This window comes from Motacilla alba, chromosome 8, assembly GCF_015832195.1.
Source record: "Motacilla alba alba isolate MOTALB_02 chromosome 8, Motacilla_alba_V1.0_pri, whole genome shotgun sequence".
NCBI lineage: Eukaryota > Metazoa > Chordata > Aves > Passeriformes > Motacillidae > Motacilla > Motacilla alba.
The window spans coordinates 19,386,548-19,406,811 of NC_052023.1; the positions used below are offsets into that span (position 1 = coordinate 19,386,548).

General features: G+C 37.7%; 1 protein-coding gene and 1 long non-coding RNA gene across 9 annotated transcripts in view; one reads left to right on the plus strand and one right to left on the minus strand.

The window, feature by feature from the left end:
• LOC119703947 overlaps nucleotides 1-15,624 on the plus strand; it is a 99,362-nt gene extending 83,738 nt beyond the window's left edge. For 2 of the 3 annotated variants that reach the window (XR_005257800.1, XR_005257798.1), the window contains exon 6: nucleotides 15,495-15,624. This is a non-coding gene — a long non-coding RNA (uncharacterized LOC119703947). Of the gene's footprint in view, nucleotides 1-14,324; nucleotides 14,897-15,494 lie in introns of those variants that run through there. The other variant, XR_005257799.1, reaches the window with a different exon arrangement.
• The window catches only part of COL11A1 (collagen type XI alpha 1 chain), a 129,273-nt gene that overhangs the window by 10,943 nt on the left and 98,066 nt on the right, over nucleotides 1-20,264 (minus strand). For all 6 annotated transcript variants that reach the window (XM_038144469.1, XM_038144474.1, XM_038144473.1 and 3 more), the window contains 14 exons: nucleotides 19,850-19,903; nucleotides 16,346-16,399; nucleotides 15,521-15,628; nucleotides 14,927-14,980; nucleotides 14,002-14,055; nucleotides 13,850-13,903; nucleotides 7,469-7,522; nucleotides 6,957-7,064; nucleotides 6,719-6,772; nucleotides 6,379-6,432; nucleotides 5,811-5,864; nucleotides 710-763; nucleotides 231-338; nucleotides 95-148 (listed from right to left, as the gene is read on the minus strand). In XM_038144469.1, coding sequence (XP_038000397.1) covers nucleotides 95-148; nucleotides 231-338; nucleotides 710-763; nucleotides 5,811-5,864; nucleotides 6,379-6,432; nucleotides 6,719-6,772; nucleotides 6,957-7,064; nucleotides 7,469-7,522; nucleotides 13,850-13,903; nucleotides 14,002-14,055; nucleotides 14,927-14,980; nucleotides 15,521-15,628; nucleotides 16,346-16,399; nucleotides 19,850-19,903 — 918 coding nt within the window. The remainder of the gene's footprint in view (nucleotides 1-94; nucleotides 149-230; nucleotides 339-709; nucleotides 764-5,810; nucleotides 5,865-6,378; nucleotides 6,433-6,718; nucleotides 6,773-6,956; nucleotides 7,065-7,468; nucleotides 7,523-13,849; nucleotides 13,904-14,001; nucleotides 14,056-14,926; nucleotides 14,981-15,520; nucleotides 15,629-16,345; nucleotides 16,400-19,849; nucleotides 19,904-20,264) is intronic.

The following is a 20,264-nucleotide window of genomic DNA, read 5'->3' on the forward strand; positions in this document are numbered from 1 at the left end:
ACAGAATGTTTAAGCTCTCAAATGTTAGAAGAGGAATCTTTCAGTGATGTTTTTGGAGGCTTCTATGAGTGACATGTGGGAAAAGGATGCTTACCAGAGGTCCAGGAGGGCCATCCTGACCTGGTGCTCCAGGCATACCTTGTTCTCCCTAGAAAAAACCAAAAAACTGGCTTTACCAGAGTGTATAGAGGAGATGCAGCATTTAAGATATGATGTGCTCCATGACTCACCACAGGGCCAGGAATGCCCCGGAGACCCTCTGGGCCAGGTTTCCCTGCAGGTCCCTGTGGCCCAACTGGCCCTGTTTTTCCAGGAGCCCCTTCTGCACCAGGTTCACCCTGGAAAGAACAGACCAGGTCAGAGAGGGGGGCTGAGTTTGCCACCGGAGTGATGTACAAGAGGCAAAGTGCTTTTTAAAAGCCAGAGTTCTGCACAGGATGTTTCCTGAGTGAAATGTCTCTGGCTTCACAGAGAGGTGTGGTGCCAGCAGAGCAGGCTCCCCTTGCTTGTTACAGGTGAGCTGTGTTGGGCCTGCACTGCTGGGTCCACTCCATTACATATTGCTACTAATTCTGGGTCTGAATTTGGATTTTACAGATTACTTATTACGCTTTGAAACGTTCCCCACTCAGTGCACCATAAACAATTTACTTTTAATTTATAAATAGTTTATATTTCTATGCTTCAAAAAAAACCTTCAATGTATTACCTTTGCACCTTTTTCACCTTGTCTGCCTTCAGCACCTGTTGCTCCAGGAGGTCCCTGTAAAATATGGACACTGAGCTCAGAATCTCAAGTTTTTTCAAATATAACCAGTGAAAAAAATTCTGAAAGTGCAATTCCCACCATATTAATAAGTAGCAAATGCTTATAAAATAACATTAATTTTTTTTGATATTTTATTCACAGGATAAAAAATACCAAACAGCTCTTATTCCACTATAAAATTTTCTGGTTTTTTAGAATATCTAAAAGATGATGAGGTTCAGTTTGTTTGGGAATACAAAAAAAAAAGAAGTATATAAAAGAAAAAAGGCAGTACTAATTTATATGTACAATAACAATTAATTTTAAACTTGCTTTGCATTGAACTCTATCTAGTCACTGTAGTTTATCCACTGATTCCAAAAAGGCCTCTCTTTCTACAGTGCACAGTGTGGCAAATACTTCTTTATTCTCTAAGGCAGGGATGGGCTCAGTAAGGGACCCGATTACATTTGGACAGCCAAAAATTGACATGTTATCCACTAAATATGAAAGTGAAAAATAAAAAGACATTTTTGTCCTCCAAAACATCAAGGGCTGATTTTTAGGTCAGGTAATTAATATTCATAGCTTCGGTTATGAACAGGAGCAGTGTCTAGAATTTAATGCACTCTTCTGAAAATGGTTCTCTTATATATTTAGTTTAGAAAAGATGCACTCAAGATAATGGACCAACTGTTCTCCTACAAGGTTAATTTTTAGCCTGGGAAATGTCTTTATTACAAGTAGCTATTTCTTGCCAACCAAGGAGCAGCTTAAAGGAACATGAAAGAAAGTGACTATGCTCAAATGCTGTGATTTTGGCAATCTATAGAAGACTCATTTGTTCATTAATGCAACAAGCAGATTTTTATGTAAAAAAAATATTCTGAAGATCAGCAACTAGAAAAATTCAATCACTTAAATTAATTGACTGCTTTTTTTCTTCTTAACAACATATAGAAAAACAATTCAGGCTCCTTAAAGGTAAAGCACCAGAACACAAATTTAATTTTACAGGTAAGAACTGTACTTCCAGTTAAGCATCTGCCTGTTTGCTTTGTGGGCTCAGGGCTCTAGATCAGTGTTTGACCTAAAGCCATTTTTTATACTAGAGCTGAATTTAGCCCAAACTTTTTATTGCCTGATATATTTCACTATACACTGCTACCTTGAGCAGCTCCACTGGTTTTAATTCCTGGAAATGTATATTCATTTTATAGCTATTTACATAGGAGTATATTAAGATCATTCATTTGCTTCTGAAATGAAGCTTTCTCCAGGGTGACACTGAACATCTGCAGCACTGCGTGCACCTTTTGGCCAGCAGAGATAGTTCAGACTTTACATCAAAGATAATGCCAAATGAACTGAATTAACCACAAGAGGACTTTGACCATTTGTTGCAGGTATCAACAGCTTTTTTCTTTGGTATTTTAAGAGCTGTAAGAGGGTAAAGGACTTAGTTTTATTTCTTCAAAATACAGAGAAGCTTAAATGCCCTGGGCCAAATGCTGACTCCTTAAAACAGGAAGAATATTTTAAATCCCTGATGTTCCAATAATAATTACTAATGTCTGATGTATGTAACCCTTTGTGTAGGTTGTAATTTGTTGGGTGGATCACAGTTTGCAGTGATTATAAGGTCAAGAGGTACATAAATAAATTCAAAAGCATTTTAGAAACGTGACTTTTTTTCTTACATGAATTAATTTACATGCCTCTTCACTTGCTTCAAGTTCCCATATAGATTCGAATCCACCCTATCTAAGAAACTGAAAAGGGCTGAATGTGGTAGTTTGTACTTAAAAAATATGGTTTCTGAATAGTCTAGAAATGAAGCTGCAGCATGGATCAATTAGCAGGGCTAAGCCCACAGTGATGGCTAAAATACAAGTGCACCGCCTGACGCGTGCTGAGCAGGGGCTGTTCATCAGCAGCAGGGCCAAGGCTGCCCCAGGCAGGAGCTGCTGCAGGAGCTGCTGCTGCGCTGCCGCTGCTGCAGACACAAAGCTCCTTGCAATTCTCCCACCTCCCCACGCTGCCGCTGCTGGAGCGGCTGGGAAATTGTAACTGACAGAAAGGACCTCAGGAACAGCACTTTACATTCATGCACGATTCTCCCCCTCATCACCCTAGCTGCCATGCTGATTTTTATGAACATTGCACTGTAATTTTGGTCATACTGCCTGATACATTCTATGAACCAAGAAGACAAAAATCATGCAGAAACAACCTCATTCGCAATTTTTGTTATGTGAACCTATTGAATATTTTTCTCTGTTTTTCCATATTTCATTAAAATAATTTCAGTTGCTGTTTATAGCTGTCATCTGGCTTAAAACATGATTTCCAACACAGAAAAACCATTACCACATTTACCTCATTAGCTTGTTGTGATAGGAACCTGGCATATTGATAAGTATTCTGTGCATTTGAAATCAAGAGAGAAATTAATTTTCAAGTGGTGAGTACACCCTGCTGAGGCAGCATCATGCTGTAGCCCAAATGGAAAAAAAAAATCTCCTTCACAGAAACGCTTTATTTTTTCCTAAGTTATTCAACATTTTATTTAAAGACAGCAAACCAAATAAACTTCTGGTTTGCAAAATTGCTGGCTTTGCTTCAGTATTGACATCTCTTCTTTTAATAGAAAAAGATGGTATAGCTTCCAATTGAGAACAAAAATAGATCTTAGTCTTGAGCTTTAAATTCTAATACTTGGTTGGTATATGGAGTTTTATGTGTATGTGATGTGGACATCTGATTGTCACTGCCCAGGAAAGCAGCCCAGCAGCAGATCCCAAAGCTCAAGTGCCTGGCACACTGAAGGACTGGGAGGAACACAGGCAAGGAGTGCTGTCTGTGCTGGTCTGTATTCACTGCATAGTGATCTGAAGGACAAATACTCTCTGATGGTGTCTTTTCCTCATGCTGCTTTTAACATGTCAGATGGAAATTAGTGAATTCAAACTAGAAGTATTACCCAGTACTGCATGGCAAACCAAAAAGAAGTCCCAAAAGTAAGAGCAAGGGATTAAGGTTCAGAAAAATAATAATAACAACATAACTGTAGAGGGGTTCAGTCTTATCTCTAGTTCTAGATAAGCAGCCACAATTAATACTATTACTTGCAGCTAAATTACACTGATGTATGAAGCCTTCTGAGCATGTATTTTTCTGATCTGGTGCATGCACAGATCATTTAAGAAGTCAAAATATGTAAAATAATAATTACTATTTAATGAAACTTTTAAAAAAATCACTTTAAAGACTTTGTCAATTATTATGTCACAAAGGTCACCCTTTGTAGATTATGGTTTTGGTTTATAAATTTCTTAGATTCAATATATCCATATCTTTCACTAGAATTTGCTTCCCAGGGAGAGCTGGGGAAAATTTTAACTCTGTAACAAGACAGAGATTGCTCAAAACTCTGACACCTGGTAATAAACATGATTTTCAAAGACTGGGCAGTAAAACTGAGGTCAGCTCAGTTACAAAATGGAATGGAAGAGGGGAATGAAAATGCCTAACAAAATAAATAAGGAGCCTACTGTGAAGGATTTCAAGAGCTTTTAATTAAAAGTATGAATTCTGAGCTCTGCCAGCTCATTATTTCAGAGACCAAAAGACAAAAAATGGGGTGGAATTTTGCTTTCTAGTAGTATAGCCAGAGCTGCACATCATGGTCAGCAATATTACTACTGAAACTGTGTGTCCTTCTCAATCCAAATAGAAAGACTCTTGCTAGGGCTTTTTCTTGAAATTGATTCTACCATGCAAGTGATGAAAACTAATGAAAAGCAGTTTTTCCAGCTAAGTATGAACCTTTCAGTCTTTCATTGTTACTTTCTAGTATAACATCAATATAATACAGATTCTCTACAAGTTTGAAATATTCTGGTGCTCAAGTAATGTAGAATCTGGTTCTAAAAATGTTTTCTTCAAAACTCAGAAAGGGACTACATTGCAATATTTAGCCATGCATTTTCCCTAAATTGGAAATGTGTCAAACCACAGGTAACATGGAATTTGTGTTTGAAAATTGTTTTTTTGGTCTAGTACAATCAGATAGACTATAGCCCATCTCTGAGGAGTTAGCTATTGCCTTTCTCTATAATAAAGCAGGAAGTTTTAATTTGATGTCAAGAAAATATACTAATTGTTAATATTCAGTTGGGCCATATTTCAGTTCTAGAATAAGGTTGCTAATGTGGCCATAATAATTTAGAATATTATAAATACTTTGCTTGTTGGTGGAGCAAATATATTACTGTGTAAAATAAATAAAACTAATTAGGCATGTCATTCCACTCAAGCCCATTACACCAAGCAATTTAACATATTTTGTTAAATAATTCTCAGCTTACATTTAATAATGCCACTTCTCCTGTTTTTTAAAGTGTAAAAACTGCATCTAATTGCTCTCTGAAGCAGACCTAAGGGTTGATGCATCTACTACAGTTCTGTGACTGCAACATTATTTACTGGGTTTGATTAGGTATATTTGTAAAGCCTATTTGTGAACCTTCAAAAAAATTTGTGAACCTTCAAAAGCTTTAGAAATAATGGAATAGCTTAATAAGTTACAGAAATGTCTGCCTGTTAATTTTGTATGCAGAGAGGATGATATAGTTTTGCACAGTATCTGCATTGAAATTATTTTATTTCCAAGACTAAAGACACCGAAACAGACACATTTTTCCTGCTCCCTGATGGCAGACATGTGCCTAAAGATGATGTCTGCTGTTACTGTCATACCAACTCACTCCTCTTAGCAGACTGATTCAGTAGACACTGAATTCTTGAATGAAGAGAAAAAGCACCTTTATGGGTAAGCAGTGTATTCTTCCCTATGTATTTTTTTGTTCTTATATCCTTATAACTCATGATAAAGAGCTTTCTCTGCTGTTTCTATTTTTTCATTTCTCTCATTACATTACTTAAAAGAAATTACAAATATCAGCTGTGAGTGTCCCAGCATGAAACAAGTAGCTGAAATTCTCTAGGACACAGTGTTTCAGAAAGAGAAGTGTACAAGAGAAGATGAGATATTCCTTACTCTTTTCCCAGGAGGACCAGGTGGGCCAGCTTCACCTGAAGGACCTGGTGGACCCTGCAACAGAAAATTAAAATCACAGCGGTAATAAAGGATGAAGTTCTCATCTTTATTAAATACCATGGACATCTGCCATGTGTTAGCCCCTTTCAATGGACAGAATCTACAGAAATAGGGCTTTGATGCTTAATATGGGTATTGCTCAGGTACTGCTTCAGATCTTGGCTTAATTTCGTTAGTTCAGCTAATGAAGATTATTTGGCTGCAGCATTTCTTTCTTACGCTCAGAGCTGCTCTATTTTTAGTGCTCCTCAGCAGCTCCAGCAGAAAGCCTTTAACACATCACTGCTTCTAAAAGAAATGTAGCTCTTGCTTAATGGTGTTACAGTAATATGGACAGTTGTACCTCTTCAAGGAAATAAGTAGTTATTTTTCAGAATAATAGAAAAAGTGTTCACTCTGAAAATATTTTTTAGAATGTGACTGCATAGAAGCCACTGATTTGGCAAAAGAAACTTTCTTATCATCAGAGAGATCATGCAGGTGAAATAAAATGAGAAAAAAATCGTACAGGTTGACCAGGATCACCGTCTTCACCCTTCTCTCCACCAACACCGTCCTGACCCTACAGAATTAAAGGAAAATAAAATTAAAAATTCAGCTAATTCAAGCCCCTAACTTTCATATATGAATATAAGATCACTATTTTTCTAGAGAGCATTTTCCCAAGGTCATTATTTTTCAAAACTTTTAAAAGACTTCTTAACATTTGTAAGCCTTGAGAAATGCATGGACAGAAAAGCAACAGATCTTACAGGCAAGAACTCATCCCCAGACAACAAAGAGAGAGTCAACTAGAATTAAGTACAAACTAAGACTAGGACCTAAAGCTGTTTTTAAGGTATACTTACAGCTGGACCAGGTTCCCCAGGGGGACCAGGATCTCCAGGAAAACCAACTGGGCCCTAGATAGATCAGGAAAAAAAGCAAGGAATGTGTCATCCATTGCCAAGCAGGTAGCACTCATCAGAAATCTTTTATGAAGCATATAATGAATGTAGTGCACTTGTAGGAAATGCTATGGTTCTGTATTCACACAGTCAGCAATGCTTCACAGTGGTTTGGGTTAGAATTATGAAGCTCACTTACTGGGTTACCCTTAGGCCCATCATCACCTGGAGGTCCTTTAGCACCTGGTGGTCCGGCTGCTCCAGGTGGACCAGCTTCACCTTTTTCTCCCCTTTCACCTTTTGGACCCTGTGGAAAACACATGAACACAAAAATGCATTCTGGAAATGGAATGGCCAAAAAGATCACAATGGCAAACTGATTTTTCGGACGATGGAAATTTTTCAATTTCCTTGATAAATACTGGCATGTGAGTGGGAAATAAGGATCTCTTAGGTCAAGTGCCAAATTCTGTACTTATGGAAGGAAAAATAGGTATTGTTTTGGGAAGTCTCCATTCTCTGTTAGTACAAGATGTGGCTACAATTATATGGAAACAAATGTCATTTTAAAGGTATAAGTTCTCAGCTGAAAATTCAAAGAAAACACTCACAAATGCACAAGTGATCTGAGGAAATGCTTACCAAAGCCCTGCCAGATACCACAGTTCACCATAACAAATGTTAATGGTAAGACAACAACAAAATACTCACAGCTGTTCCAGATTCTCCAGGAGGTCCAGGGTTACCAGCTTCTCCGGGCTCACCCTGTAGATGCATAAGAATAAATTTATGAGTTATTAGGGAGAATATTTTGATGAATTTACTTTTGTAATTGCATATTCCTCCCATGCTTATTTATGTAAACAGCTTATAAGAACAGGTTTTTATTTGGTCTGCCTAGAGGGGTTGAGTTATGTCTGTGGTTTTGCAGAACTGGAGTCTGAAATTTGATGTAATACACCAAACTAATATTTTCTTGAGCCAGGGAGACTCAACTTCCCTTTGGGCTTTGGGAGATGTTCCCCTTTATTATCCCATATGCTGCAAATTTCCTGCTTGTGATTATTACTATAGCTACTGTTGGAAGAAAAAGCTATATAAAGAAAAACCTACGGATGGAATAATAGCATCAGTTAGAAAAACTTTCTCCACAGGCTACAGAGGTGTGTGCTATGTATTTACCAGTGATGGAATTTATTCTGGAAAGCAGATGGCTTTCAGGATGATGCCGTATGAAAAGAAAATCCGTGCAAGTCAAAGATTATGCACTGTTAAGTGAACATTTAAGATAATTCAGTCTCCTTCTGAGCTAATACACAGTATTATCTCAAGGACTGTCTTTTCAAGTCTTCATTTTAAAGTTTAGTTATGACTAATTATTTTCTAGCTGAGTGGTCTGATGAATAAACTTTAATAGAAAACTCTTCTGTTAGTGGAATATTTAGTTATTAGCATCACAGAAACATAAATCATAGAAGGATAACAGGATAGCTTTGTAATTGTTATGGAGTGCTTGGATAAGAAATACATACTCCAATCCCAAAGGATTTTTCAATCTAACTGCTAATGGGGGGAATTTTTCCCCCAAAATATATTCTTTTTTTCCAAAAATTACATCTATGAGCAAGAGTAGTTCAGTGCTGAAAATGTATTTTACCCAATCCTTTACTGAATTCACCGAATTGGAATAAATTTGTGTATCCTTTCTAACCTGTGTGACCTGCTCACCCCTCTTCATTTTACAACAATTCAGTTAATTGATACATGTCTGTCATTTCCACGTGGTCAGTATAAAAATATAAATCATAAAATACAATTTTAAAACAAAACTTATGGTGTAGATACTGAACCTTTTTTTCAGAGAAGCTCATAGCACCAAGATAACCTCACTGGGACCAGAATTTGGCCCAGTACAAATATTTCATTAGATTAAAGGAAAATATTTTAGTACCTCTCAACTGAATTCCAGACTAGGATAATTAACAGATAACCAATATTTTAGGAGCAATATTAAAATGCTCTTTAAAAGGGGCACTACTAAAGGATGAATGTACCTTTAGAAACTCTGGTATGTTCTATTAGATATACTAAAATGTGTAGGAACTTCAAAAATTATTGATCCCTTTTAGTGTTTAATATTAATTTACTTCTGTGATGTTGCATTCATTTTAAAACAAAACACAACCCGTCGTGGATGCTTCAGGTCAATAAGTGTTAAGAATGTTTTCTCGCAAAATTCATAATCTTCATTTCCTTATTCTCTGCACAGCATCTACTGAGTCTGCAGCATCATTAGCATTGGGGTTTTGTCCATGCCTGCTATCAATCAAATGAGATTTTTGTAACAACAGAGAATGAAGTCTGGAATCAGCACAAATATGTTTTTCACATTAGTAGCCATGCTGTATCCACTGAGTCCACTATACAGAACCTTTCCAAAGGTGAGCCCATGGCAGGACAAAATGAAGCAGTGTCATGAGAGCACCGATTGTGCCCAGTCTTTGCTGACAAGCACTTTTGCAGTGTAATCCCCTGGGCAGCTTCTCAGAGAGAGTTCTTCTTCTGCCTTTCTGCCTAATGATACTGTAATTTATGACAATCCACATTTGATTGATGATACAATTTTTACCCTTCCTGTTGACAAACACGTCTTCATTCTATCACACAACACTGGGCTCCCTCTGACCTACACCTGGCAGCACTGGGGGTGCCTGCTCCTGCACGCACGGCGACGTTGACTCTGTGCACAGCAGCTCCCCAGCAAAAGCAGCAGTGTGGAAAACTAAGAAATTGGAAGGGCTAGAAAATGTCAGAATGTTCCCTTAAAGGGCATTTGTGAAAGATGAGACCAGTTAAAGTTTCATCTCACATTAATATTTCTATATCATTGCTTTACTAAAAAATCTGCCCCTTCCATGTATGCGGTCCTTGTTTCATCTGGCAGTGATTTCCGTATTCCAAGTATTAGGTACTACGAAATGCTGCATTTGGTTTAGGTAACTGTTAAGGGAGTTAAGCAGTGTTTTGATAGAGAAGATTGCAGCTGGTATATATTTACAGAGTGAATATTTATAGCTACTAAACCCTGTGTATCTATAGCTATTGTTGGCCCTCATCTTTATTTTCGTTTTTAGTAACAATGGCATTAATGCAGAACCTTCTCAGTAGGAAATATTTCATGTTCTGTTGGGAAACAGATTTTATGGTCTAATAATATATTTTTTTCCTCTCTAGGGATTTTTATCCTCTCTTTTTAGCAGCTCAGATCTTTTAAAAGTTACTGTGGTCTTTCTTAGGCAAAGCCTTCCTCTGATAGAATTTCAAAAAGGAAAGACAGACATCTTAAAGTATAAAGGGTCATGCCATTTTGCAGCCATGCTTAATTCTGAAAACCTTCTTGGATTAAGCAAGCACAATGGTTTCTACCAAGCCAGGAAAAGTAGTTTAAAAGTTAAAATATTAAAAAAAAATTATTGAAAACTTTTAAGGCTCAAAAAATGTTGTTTTCCTTATGATCAGTTTTAGAGAACTGATATCCAAAGCACAGAGATAGTGGATGGAAGACTGCCACCTTTTGGTGGTTAAATTCTGGGACATGGTCTTTCATTTTATAACAATGAGAGGCAACTTTGTAACTGACTGGGTTGTGAAAAGTAAGTTTTGCTCCTTTTTGCCATTCTCACAAAACAAAGGAAAAGAGAAACTGTAACTCTAGAAGAGAATTGCTTTTGCATAGGTCTGCATATGGGTTATATATAATGGCTCTGTGGAGAACTAAATTTAATTGAGAGAAATTCTAAAGGCTGTGTTTTCTTGGAGGGCTCTTGTTTACCATGTTGGAGAGATGGAGAAGGATGAGAAAAAAAATCACAGTCAGGAGGCCATGTGACGTTATTAAAAGTAATTTGTTAGGATGGATTTTGAGATAGCCTAAACTGTTACAGACACACCTTGATTAGGTACCTCAGCAGTGTCTACACATGTGTGTGGAAAAATGATATATACACATAAAATTGTCTGTGAACACTTATCAAACATGTTCCGAAACTCAGAGCCAGGATACTTAATTGATTTTGTCCTCTCGCTTCCATCTGCAGTATAAATCAATGAGTAAGCATGAGAACTATTGATCTCACTTGTTTACTGTGTTGGACTCCTTATTAGTGTACTACTTTGGAAAGATTTTTTAGAACGACATAATAGGAAGACATTTAAACCCAGATGAGTATCGTGGTTTTCTAACACCAGACTTTTTCATGCAGTAAACCAGGTCTGAACTCTGAGAGGCTACAGAACGAATGCTTAGGTTCTGCAGACACTGGGTTTGCTTGCTCTCTAACTCTGATGGTTTATAACTGCTGTGGAAGGGAGAGGGGGTAGAAGAACAGCACAGTGCTCAATGCAATTATCACAAATTAATCTAAATTAGAAAAGCAAATTTATTTCATTAGGTTTCGTGGAAGTGTGGGGTTAGCATTACTTGATCTGTTTCCCCTCTGTTGTGAATTCTTATGTACATTCTAAGGCACAGGTTAGAGAAGTCATGAGCTACTTCCTGCCTGTTTAGAATATCTGCATGTTAGACCTTTGATATCAAATTAGAGGTAAGTCTGTGAAGGTACATTTTGGTTATCCATTTCTCTTAATTAAAAGCAGAAGAAAGGGACTGCTGGATTTGAACGGTTCTGCTGAGTGTCAGACTGCCAGTCCCTCAGGGGCTTATGGCAATAATGATGCAGGCCTACAGGAGCATTTGCAGCACTGGTGCCTTGGAACATTCAGGCCCTTGTGTGCAGAGCAGGGGAAACAACAAGCTAGTTAAAAATGCATGGCACTTGGTGTGACAAAAAATGTTTATCTCTGCCAGAAGATAGGGGGGCTTTGAAACCCGTGTATTAATGAAAAAATATCTCCTGGTCAAACCATTAAAATAGGCAAGTGAGCAAACCTACTTTTCTCCTCAACAGTGACAGGGATGGTGCCAAAATGTTTTTCCACATTCTTTACTCACTGTATTGAATTATCTGTAGTATGGTGTGTCTTTCCTGAAAGGGGTGCAGAGGCCAAAGCATGCTGACATAATAAGAAAAACATTGGGGGGAAAATGTGTGGGAAGAAAAGGAAAAGAAAAAATGCATGTTTTGTTTAAAAGCATGACCTGTCCTCCCATTGCAGCAATTCCCCCTGAAAAAATAACTCTTGATGATATCTCAGCTTGAAATCTCATTAAATGGAACTGAAATTAAGAAGGAAGATACCCTAAGAAAATAACCTGGCATGCACTAAAACTTGAGGAGGAGGAGGGAGGAGAGCAATTACAACTATATAAATTTCCAAAATGGTACACTTGGAAGCTTCTCTTTGAGAATGCAGAGAATATGGGATATAAGCTAGAGGAAATAAAAAATGACAACCAAGTGATAAACAGTCTGAATTTCATGTTCTTGAATTAAATTTCATGGCCTGATCATCACAAACAGTGATTCTAAATCACACAGATGAGTTGCAGGGGGAAACAAAGGAGGAAGGAGTTCAACATAAGGCAATGTGTTTAGAAAAGGTCTACAATATAATTTGATCATGAAATGCTGAAAATTGAAGAGGTGACTGAAACCAATGGCAAAAATTCCTATCAAGTTCAATGGGCCAGAATATTATACAAGGTTGGGTTTTTTTCTAAAGCACTGAATATAATTGGGTGCTACCCTGGATGTTCTCACAATTAACATTTTTCTCAGTAGTGGTCACAGGAAAATTTTTTCTTCCCACAGTGCCCATTATTTTCTGTATTCCACTGACATACAGACTCTCTTTTCCCAGTAACGTTTTATTTCTCTCAACTCCTAGATTGTGTCACATTTTTGGTACTCTTCCAGAGAAAAAACCAAACAAATCCAGCAGTCCTGCATGAGGCCAAGGTATTTTTTAAAGTAGACTGGATGAACAATGTCATGAACTTGGGACATTAGAAGGAATATCCTTGTTAATAATGCAGTCAAGCAGGAGGGCATTGTGTTTTGTGTGTCTTGTGCAATTTTGGAGAAAAAAGATTGAAAACACCAGAATGCTGCTGCTCTCAAGAGGTGAGCTGATGCTCAGAGCCACATCCGGAGAAAGAAGCACTGCAGTGAAGCACTGCCAGCTTGACACAATGACATCTCTTTGGGCTCAGTACCCTCTGGTCTCAAAGGACAGTAAGGGAGACAAAGGAGGATATTTCTCCATCAAACCAAATATTATGTTATATTATTCTAGTATGCTCTTCACCACATCCCAGAGCACTTGTAAGTGATTTAGTTGATGGGCATGTAGGAAAAAAAAAAACAAACAAAAACGAAACCTGAAACACCTGAAGATTCTTTAAAAAGTTTGGTTTAGTTAGAAAAAGGGAAATCTCACTTCATGTTCTGAAAAGTTAAAAATATGGAAAGCTTTCTGAAAAACTACCAATACTGACATTCTTAGAGATGTCTTTTCTAGGATTCACTGACTTTGGTGTTTGAACATATGTGATACTCTGTGACAAACCATTAAATACTCAAGAGCAATCTATATAGTTTCTCAATACGCAATTTATATATTGGCCTGGAATATATTTCTGTTTTGTTTCCTCCATCTTATGCTCCATTCAGAATCTTCTTTCCCATTCCAAAGTTCAGGAAAAAATTAATGTTAAATCTGTAACATTACAGCAAAAGGCTTTTAGGCTTATGTAGGTGATGTGGTTGAGGTCATGTAGCTTGATAAAATAAACATAAACAAGCATTTTAAGATTCTCTTTTGAACTTTTTGCTTACTCAGCACTGTATAATAGTTTACTCTGTTGCTTCAAATAAATCACAGGAAAAAAAAAGCCCTTATATCCCTGCATACTTCATCTTTCCTTTAAGAACAAGGAAGATACAATCTGGCATATTCCTTGGGTAAAAAATGAAAGTAACCAATTCCAGACAAACTCACTCCATATCCTGGCAGATAATTTTCTGAATAGAGAACAGAAAATAGCAATGAAAAGAGTTTTAATGAATGAATGTCATATAGCATTCTTATTGCAATGTTTTCTCTTCCTTGGGGGTTTCCATCCACACTCACCTTTTCACCCACACCTCCAACAGAGCCGATTGAGCCTGGGGGACCTTGAGGACCCTACAGTGATAAAAGATTTTTGTTATCCAAAATATCATTATCCAAAATAGGGTGCTTGTTACTCAAATAGCATGACAAAAAAATAGATTGATTCTTACATCAGCTCCATTAGGACCCTGGGGACCTCTTGGACCCGGTGGGCCAGGTGGACCCTGTATCAAAGAGACAATGTGATATGACAGAATCGTAGAACAGATATCATAGAGTTACAATCATGAAGAATTTCTGACCAGTGAGAAATAATATACTCAGTCTACAGAGAGCTTTTAATCTTCACCATGCAGCAGGAACAGCAGGGCCAGATTGCTGCTCCCTGGATGAGTTCAAAAGGCAACAGGAGGCCCAGACTGTGTCACACAGTACCTGAGCTGGACATGACCTGATGCTCAGGAGCCCCTGAGGATTGGTTCTTTCCCTGCAGGTTCCCTGCATGCCCATCCCACTGACAGAGACCTGGACCTGCTCTGTGTCTGTGACAGCCCTGGCAGAGCTGCACCAAGGTGCTGGAGGCAAATGTATGGAGAGCTTGCATAGCAGTCAGGAACAGCCCATAAGACATTCTGTCAGCAGGAGAAACAGCTGGAAAAGGCATCACCCAAGGAAAATAAACAGAGCCAAGCAGTGTTTGCCATCTTCTGGCCTGCATATCTGACACGGTATGTTAATAACAATGGCCTGAACTTCAGGAAAGCAGCTCCAGACTCTCTGATGCAGTGGTATCTACTTTTCCTCTTTCTTTCCTGAACCTGATTGTCACTGTCCTGTCTCAGGCACACAAAGCATCTGCTTTGCTATCTATTTTTCAGTATTTTCTCATGTTACATAAATCTCAGTATTAATGATGAGGGGATAGATGTGGGAAAGCAAAGAAAATCCCAGAGAGAGTTTATGTTACACAAAATGTTTCATACTCTGTCACCAAATTCAGGAGTATCTTATCAAATGGTGAGCTATAGAGAAAAGACAATAATATATGGAGAATATTTATGTCCTTTAGAGTGACCAGTGAGGAAGAACTCTTACCATTGGGCCCACATCTCCATTTTCACCTTTTTCACCTGGTGGGCCAGGCAGACCCTAAAAAACACAGGGAAGAATAAGTAGGGTCCCTGGAATAATTAGTCAGTATGAACTTGGGAGGGGGCAGGATGGTGGAACAAGAAGAAAAAGACCTATTTGCATTCAAATGGATAGAAAGAGAAGGGAGCTTTTCATATTACAGTAAATGTATAGGTAGTCCTAGGGTGATTAAACTAGGTAACACAATAAATTTTGGGGAAAAAACCAAAAAGAATGCACACAGAAATGCTAGACTGAGTGATTTTAAAAACACTGTCAGGATTATCCAGAGCTGAGGTGGGAGTCTGGATAATTTATGCTCAGACATATACATATATATATACATATATATATATATATATATAGTCCTGCTGCATTAAATCTGTTGTTTATGCATGGACCCCATCAATAAGGGATCTTTCAGTTCTAATTAACTGATGCTATCATTTATTTAATAGAAGACAGTAGTAATTCAGTTTCTGACACAGAAATCAGTGTTCTTACACTTATTCTGTAACATCTTGTTTTACAGATGTAAGGTAAAATAAAGGAATTTACCTGTAAGCCAATAGGGCCTGGGGGCCCAGGGAAGCCTCGAGGACCTTCATCACCTTTTTGCCCAAACATCCCTTGCTGACCTCTTGGCCCTGGCTCTCCATCACCTCCCTGTTTGGAAACAATGAAGAGCAAAACTATCACAGCTCTGATAACAACAACAGGAAAAGCTCCATGGAAATGACTGGGAAACAGCTACAAAAGGGCTCAGAATCAAACCAAGTGTCTTTACAAATGCATGTTCATCATCTTGGCTGGATGAAATCTGTTGCACAAGCAGAATACCTGCACGTGCTCTGATTTAATACAGGTCAATTAGTGCTGCATTTCTCACAGAAATTTTCCCTGAATTCCCCATCTCTATCACATCTGCATAAACATTCTAGCTGTTGAATACCTATATAAATATGAGTAGCACAGGGTTCTACCAATACTCAGGGTAAAAGACTTCAGAGCCTTTGAAATAAAAATAAGAATTAATTCACTTGGTATCAGATGGATTTTAAAAAGAGACACTCTCTTTTAACTGCATCTGTACTGAGCTGCCAAACCCACTGCCAAACAAGTTCACTGAAAGGATGGCCCCCACTCACTATTTACAGGATTTAATTTTTAATAATTTTGTCAAATTATTGCCCTGCTGTAAATCTGCCATACAGTAACACCCACACAGGCTTGTTGACAATAAAGAACTGCATGTAAGTGGGCAGGGACAGAACTGTTAGTGGTGTTTTGAAATATATTCCTGAGTAAGGAGCAAACAGTTCAAAGAAGTCAGTATCAGCTGAGTTATGCAAGGTTGGGGTTGGCTCTGAACCAGCTACTTACAGCTATCCCCGGGGCTCCAACGGGACCCTGCAGACCTGGTGGACCCGGAGGACCCTGCAACACACACACATCCAAAAGGACAAGTTAGTGATTGTGACATCTGCAGTGAGATTAAAAGCAAATACAGACATGACAGAAAACCCGACTTGCACGACCACAATCTATTCAGCATTTCCATGTTTCTCTATAGAGGATGTAGCACCAATCACAAGTCCTTTCCATTCAGTACAAACTATTTATCTCTCAAAAACTCAGATTTTCACATGTATAATAGACAATGTTGGCATTTGTTAGAAGCTCATTTTTAATGTTTCTGAATAAATTTTCATGCAAACATGAATCAAAATGAATTTTTTTCACAATTAAAAATAGCAAAACTTTCAATGAAATTTATGCAAAATATCTCTCAAACTTTAAAGCATCATCTAAAAATCTATCTTAAATTCTTATTATTTGGAGTAGTTTTTATGAAACCACTGATTATTTTTGCAATGGCACAAAGCTTATTTTGACCTCCAGGAGACATGAAAAAGTGCAAGCTCTTGCTGAGCACTGGGAATCACACTCCTTTTAATATTAACTCTCTTTTCAACAGGATGACCAAAAACCGCAGTCTCTGAGAGGAACGTCTTTTTTCTTTTCCCCCTGCAGAATAATAACTAAGTTATATTGCACATAATTAGTAGTCAGTCATGCAGATGTGATATAATGAAGCTATCAGAGTACAGGAGTGCAAGATCCTACTTTATGATGAGGTGTAAATGATCTAGTAGCTTGAATCTTGTTTTTGCAGCGCTGGAGGAAGTAGACTGATGGAGAGTTACACTAAGAAGGCACAAAACTCAACACCTGGCCTTGGCTAATTCTAGTCTGTTTCAGATGCCAAGTTGCCTGCAACTTCTAGGCTTCAAATTCTCTTTTAAAGGAGAATAATGCTGGGATTTACAGACTTTGCTAGGGATAAAATTAGATTATTGTGCCCTTTATAAGGAGAATTAAATAAAGGGACTTCTTAAGTCTTGCAGTCTATTTCTCTGGGTTTTATATATATTTTGGACCATTTTATTTTCTAGGGAGTATGAAGCATCAAGCTCTGTATTTCTTCTCTTTTACAGTTTTATTTTTGTCCCATACCTGATGGCAATACATGAAACAAAGCTTTCTAGCCTCTGTGGAGGCCTATCTAAATGAAAGGACTCTGAGGAATGCTCCAGCTGACTGGGAAGTGTTACCATGAGAAAGGGATTTGGCATGCATGGATTTTTCTACACTCTTCGAGATGCTTCAATGTGCTCCTTCATTTTATAGGCTCTGGAATGAGGCCTACACATTTTTAACTCATTTAAAAACCCATTTTGATATAAAGCACTGTTGGAACGTACTCTGCAATTGATTAATGAGGGATTATTTGGACATATGGCCAGATTCTTTTTTTGCCATTGCTCTGGAGAGCAAATGGGGAAAGACTGATCAGTATAATGAAAGAATCCTCAGTTAATAAAAGCAGCTGTGATAACTGTGGAGGTTTAGAAGTTCAAGAGAGGACAGCACATCAACAGAAAATTGTGCTATCTTAACTAGAATAGGCCAACATAGTTAGGCGCATTATTTTCAAACCCACAAAAAGAAATCTTTGTTAGTTTCAATGGGGAATTGAAGATTTTTCCAGCTCTTCTTAAACAGTAAAGATGAATCAGTTCTTTGATCAGGATCCTTGCTGTGATCAGGCTCTAAATGCCCACCAAGGCCTTTTGTGGGTGTTTTGAGATTGTAAATATCTGTTCTTTATGTCCTGTGATTTCAGAACTGGGTGCTTCCCTGTCAGAACCTTTCAGAGGTGACCAACAAGCCCTTTCTCCCTGCCCCAACAGGCATCTGTCAGCATGTTGAAAGGAAAGCAGATTTAAAATGAACACATTCTGAAATTGTCATGGTTGAATGACTACACTTGAGGGCAAATAGATTCAAGACATGTGACTTCAACCAGAGGTACATTCACTTCAACTAAGGCTTTAACACCGAGTCCTGTATTTCAAGAAAAATGTGTAATATTCTCAAATGCATTTAACTTTGAGACTGGGAGTCCAGGATACATTCTCAAATGATAATGCTGCAGACATTGTATTTGTAAAGCAGGTCTGCTGGAGCAGGCCCAAATGCATCCGTACTCACTGTGGGAACTGTGGTCACAGTCTAATGCTCAGCATAACTAGCTATGCTAAAATTATCTGAAACAGAAGAGTGCAGCTTTTGTTTTTTCCCTGAATTTCTCTGATGCAAAGCATTTCTAATGAAGAGGCATGGCAAAGGGGAAAACAGGATATGCCTGTGACCACATGCAAAGCCTAAAGTGGAACTGGATCTGAGGTTGGAACTAGCTGATCCTAAAGTTCATTTCCAGCCCAAGCCCTTCTGTGATTCTGTAATTCTCTGACCTGTGATTTGCTTGAGTATGTACATATCCTCCCATAAACATCATCTGATAATATGTAAGCCATAAATTTGGTGTAATTTTTTAGAGAAACATACTGTTCTGTAACTTGTTAATCTCAGAAATCACACTGTTTTCAAGATAAATGTACTTGGCCATGGATACCCCTGTGCTGAGTTCAGAGCTTTGCTAACTGAATAGTGTTGAAGTATAACAATAAAAGGGATCTTTCTGCCATTACTTCTCAATTTTTTCTTAAGGAAAAGTATTCAAGTAAAGTACCAGTTTATCTGGAAATTGAAAAGAAGTGAAAACATATGATTTTGAATTTTTAGAAAAGAAACCAAATCCAATGGAAATAAATAAATGCTAGTTTTATTCTTTCTAGCTTCAGATTTCACAGTGAAAAAAGCTCAATTTTGTATGTCTGGCCTAAATAAAAAAAAAAAAGGAAGTGCTTGAGCTTTAGAATTAATTTTTGAAGATATAAAAATGTCAAATCAAAACAGTAGAAACTTGATTAGTCCTAGGTTCACTAATAGGCCTAATGATAATAGATGAAAACTTGTATAAGCCATTTCATTTGCCATCAGTTACTTGTGCTCTCCAGGAATTAGATATCCTTTACAAATTTCAAAATTACATTAGTAGATTCCTCTGCTGAGTCTCCACAGTTTTTATCTGCATGGCTAGGAAGCCAAAGCTGGGTGTGTTCACACAATGCAGTCAGTGAAGTTCAACACAGTAAGAGAATGTATGGGAATTCTTGGTCTCTGCAGTTCAAATGCAGAATGGAGGAATTTCAATGATACAGGAAGGGTGCTTAAGAACGTAGTTTATATTTTGTAGTGATTCCGTAAGCTCTAGGAATATGAGCAATAATAAATGCATGCCTGGATCTGTAAGTACAAATGTCTAGTACTGCATTAAAGGAACATTATTTTGAAGGAACATTTTAGGAGTGTGTCTTTTTTTCTGCTCATTTATGTAGCAAAGCTACCTGCATACTTCATGCATGAATACCTTTTCTTTATAAAGAATAGATGTAATGCACAAAGGATTTTGCTACTCACGTTGTCTCCTTTGTCACCTTTACTACCTTTCTGACCTGGTTCACCAATTTCACCCTGTAATTGAAAGTGAAAAGTTAAACTTGTTTAAAATGGTCTCCTTCACACTTAGCTGCAGTCAATATCATGGTATCTCTAAATGTTCCCTTTGATATGATTATTCTATGTTTTATGCTGCTGCTTCAAGTGAAAGCCTAAAGGGAGCAATTCTGCAGTGATCAATAATATGTCATATTAATCCAGATATCGATTGCTGAATTGAAAAGGGCAACGAGACCTGGCTTTGAAGTATAATGCTACTGAGCTCTAAATAAAGGAAATTGTGTTGCTCATGTCACCTTCATTATGAACTTATAATGAAAGTACCCTGATTTACAGACTCCTGTAACTGTTTATGACTGAAATGCTGCTTCTCACT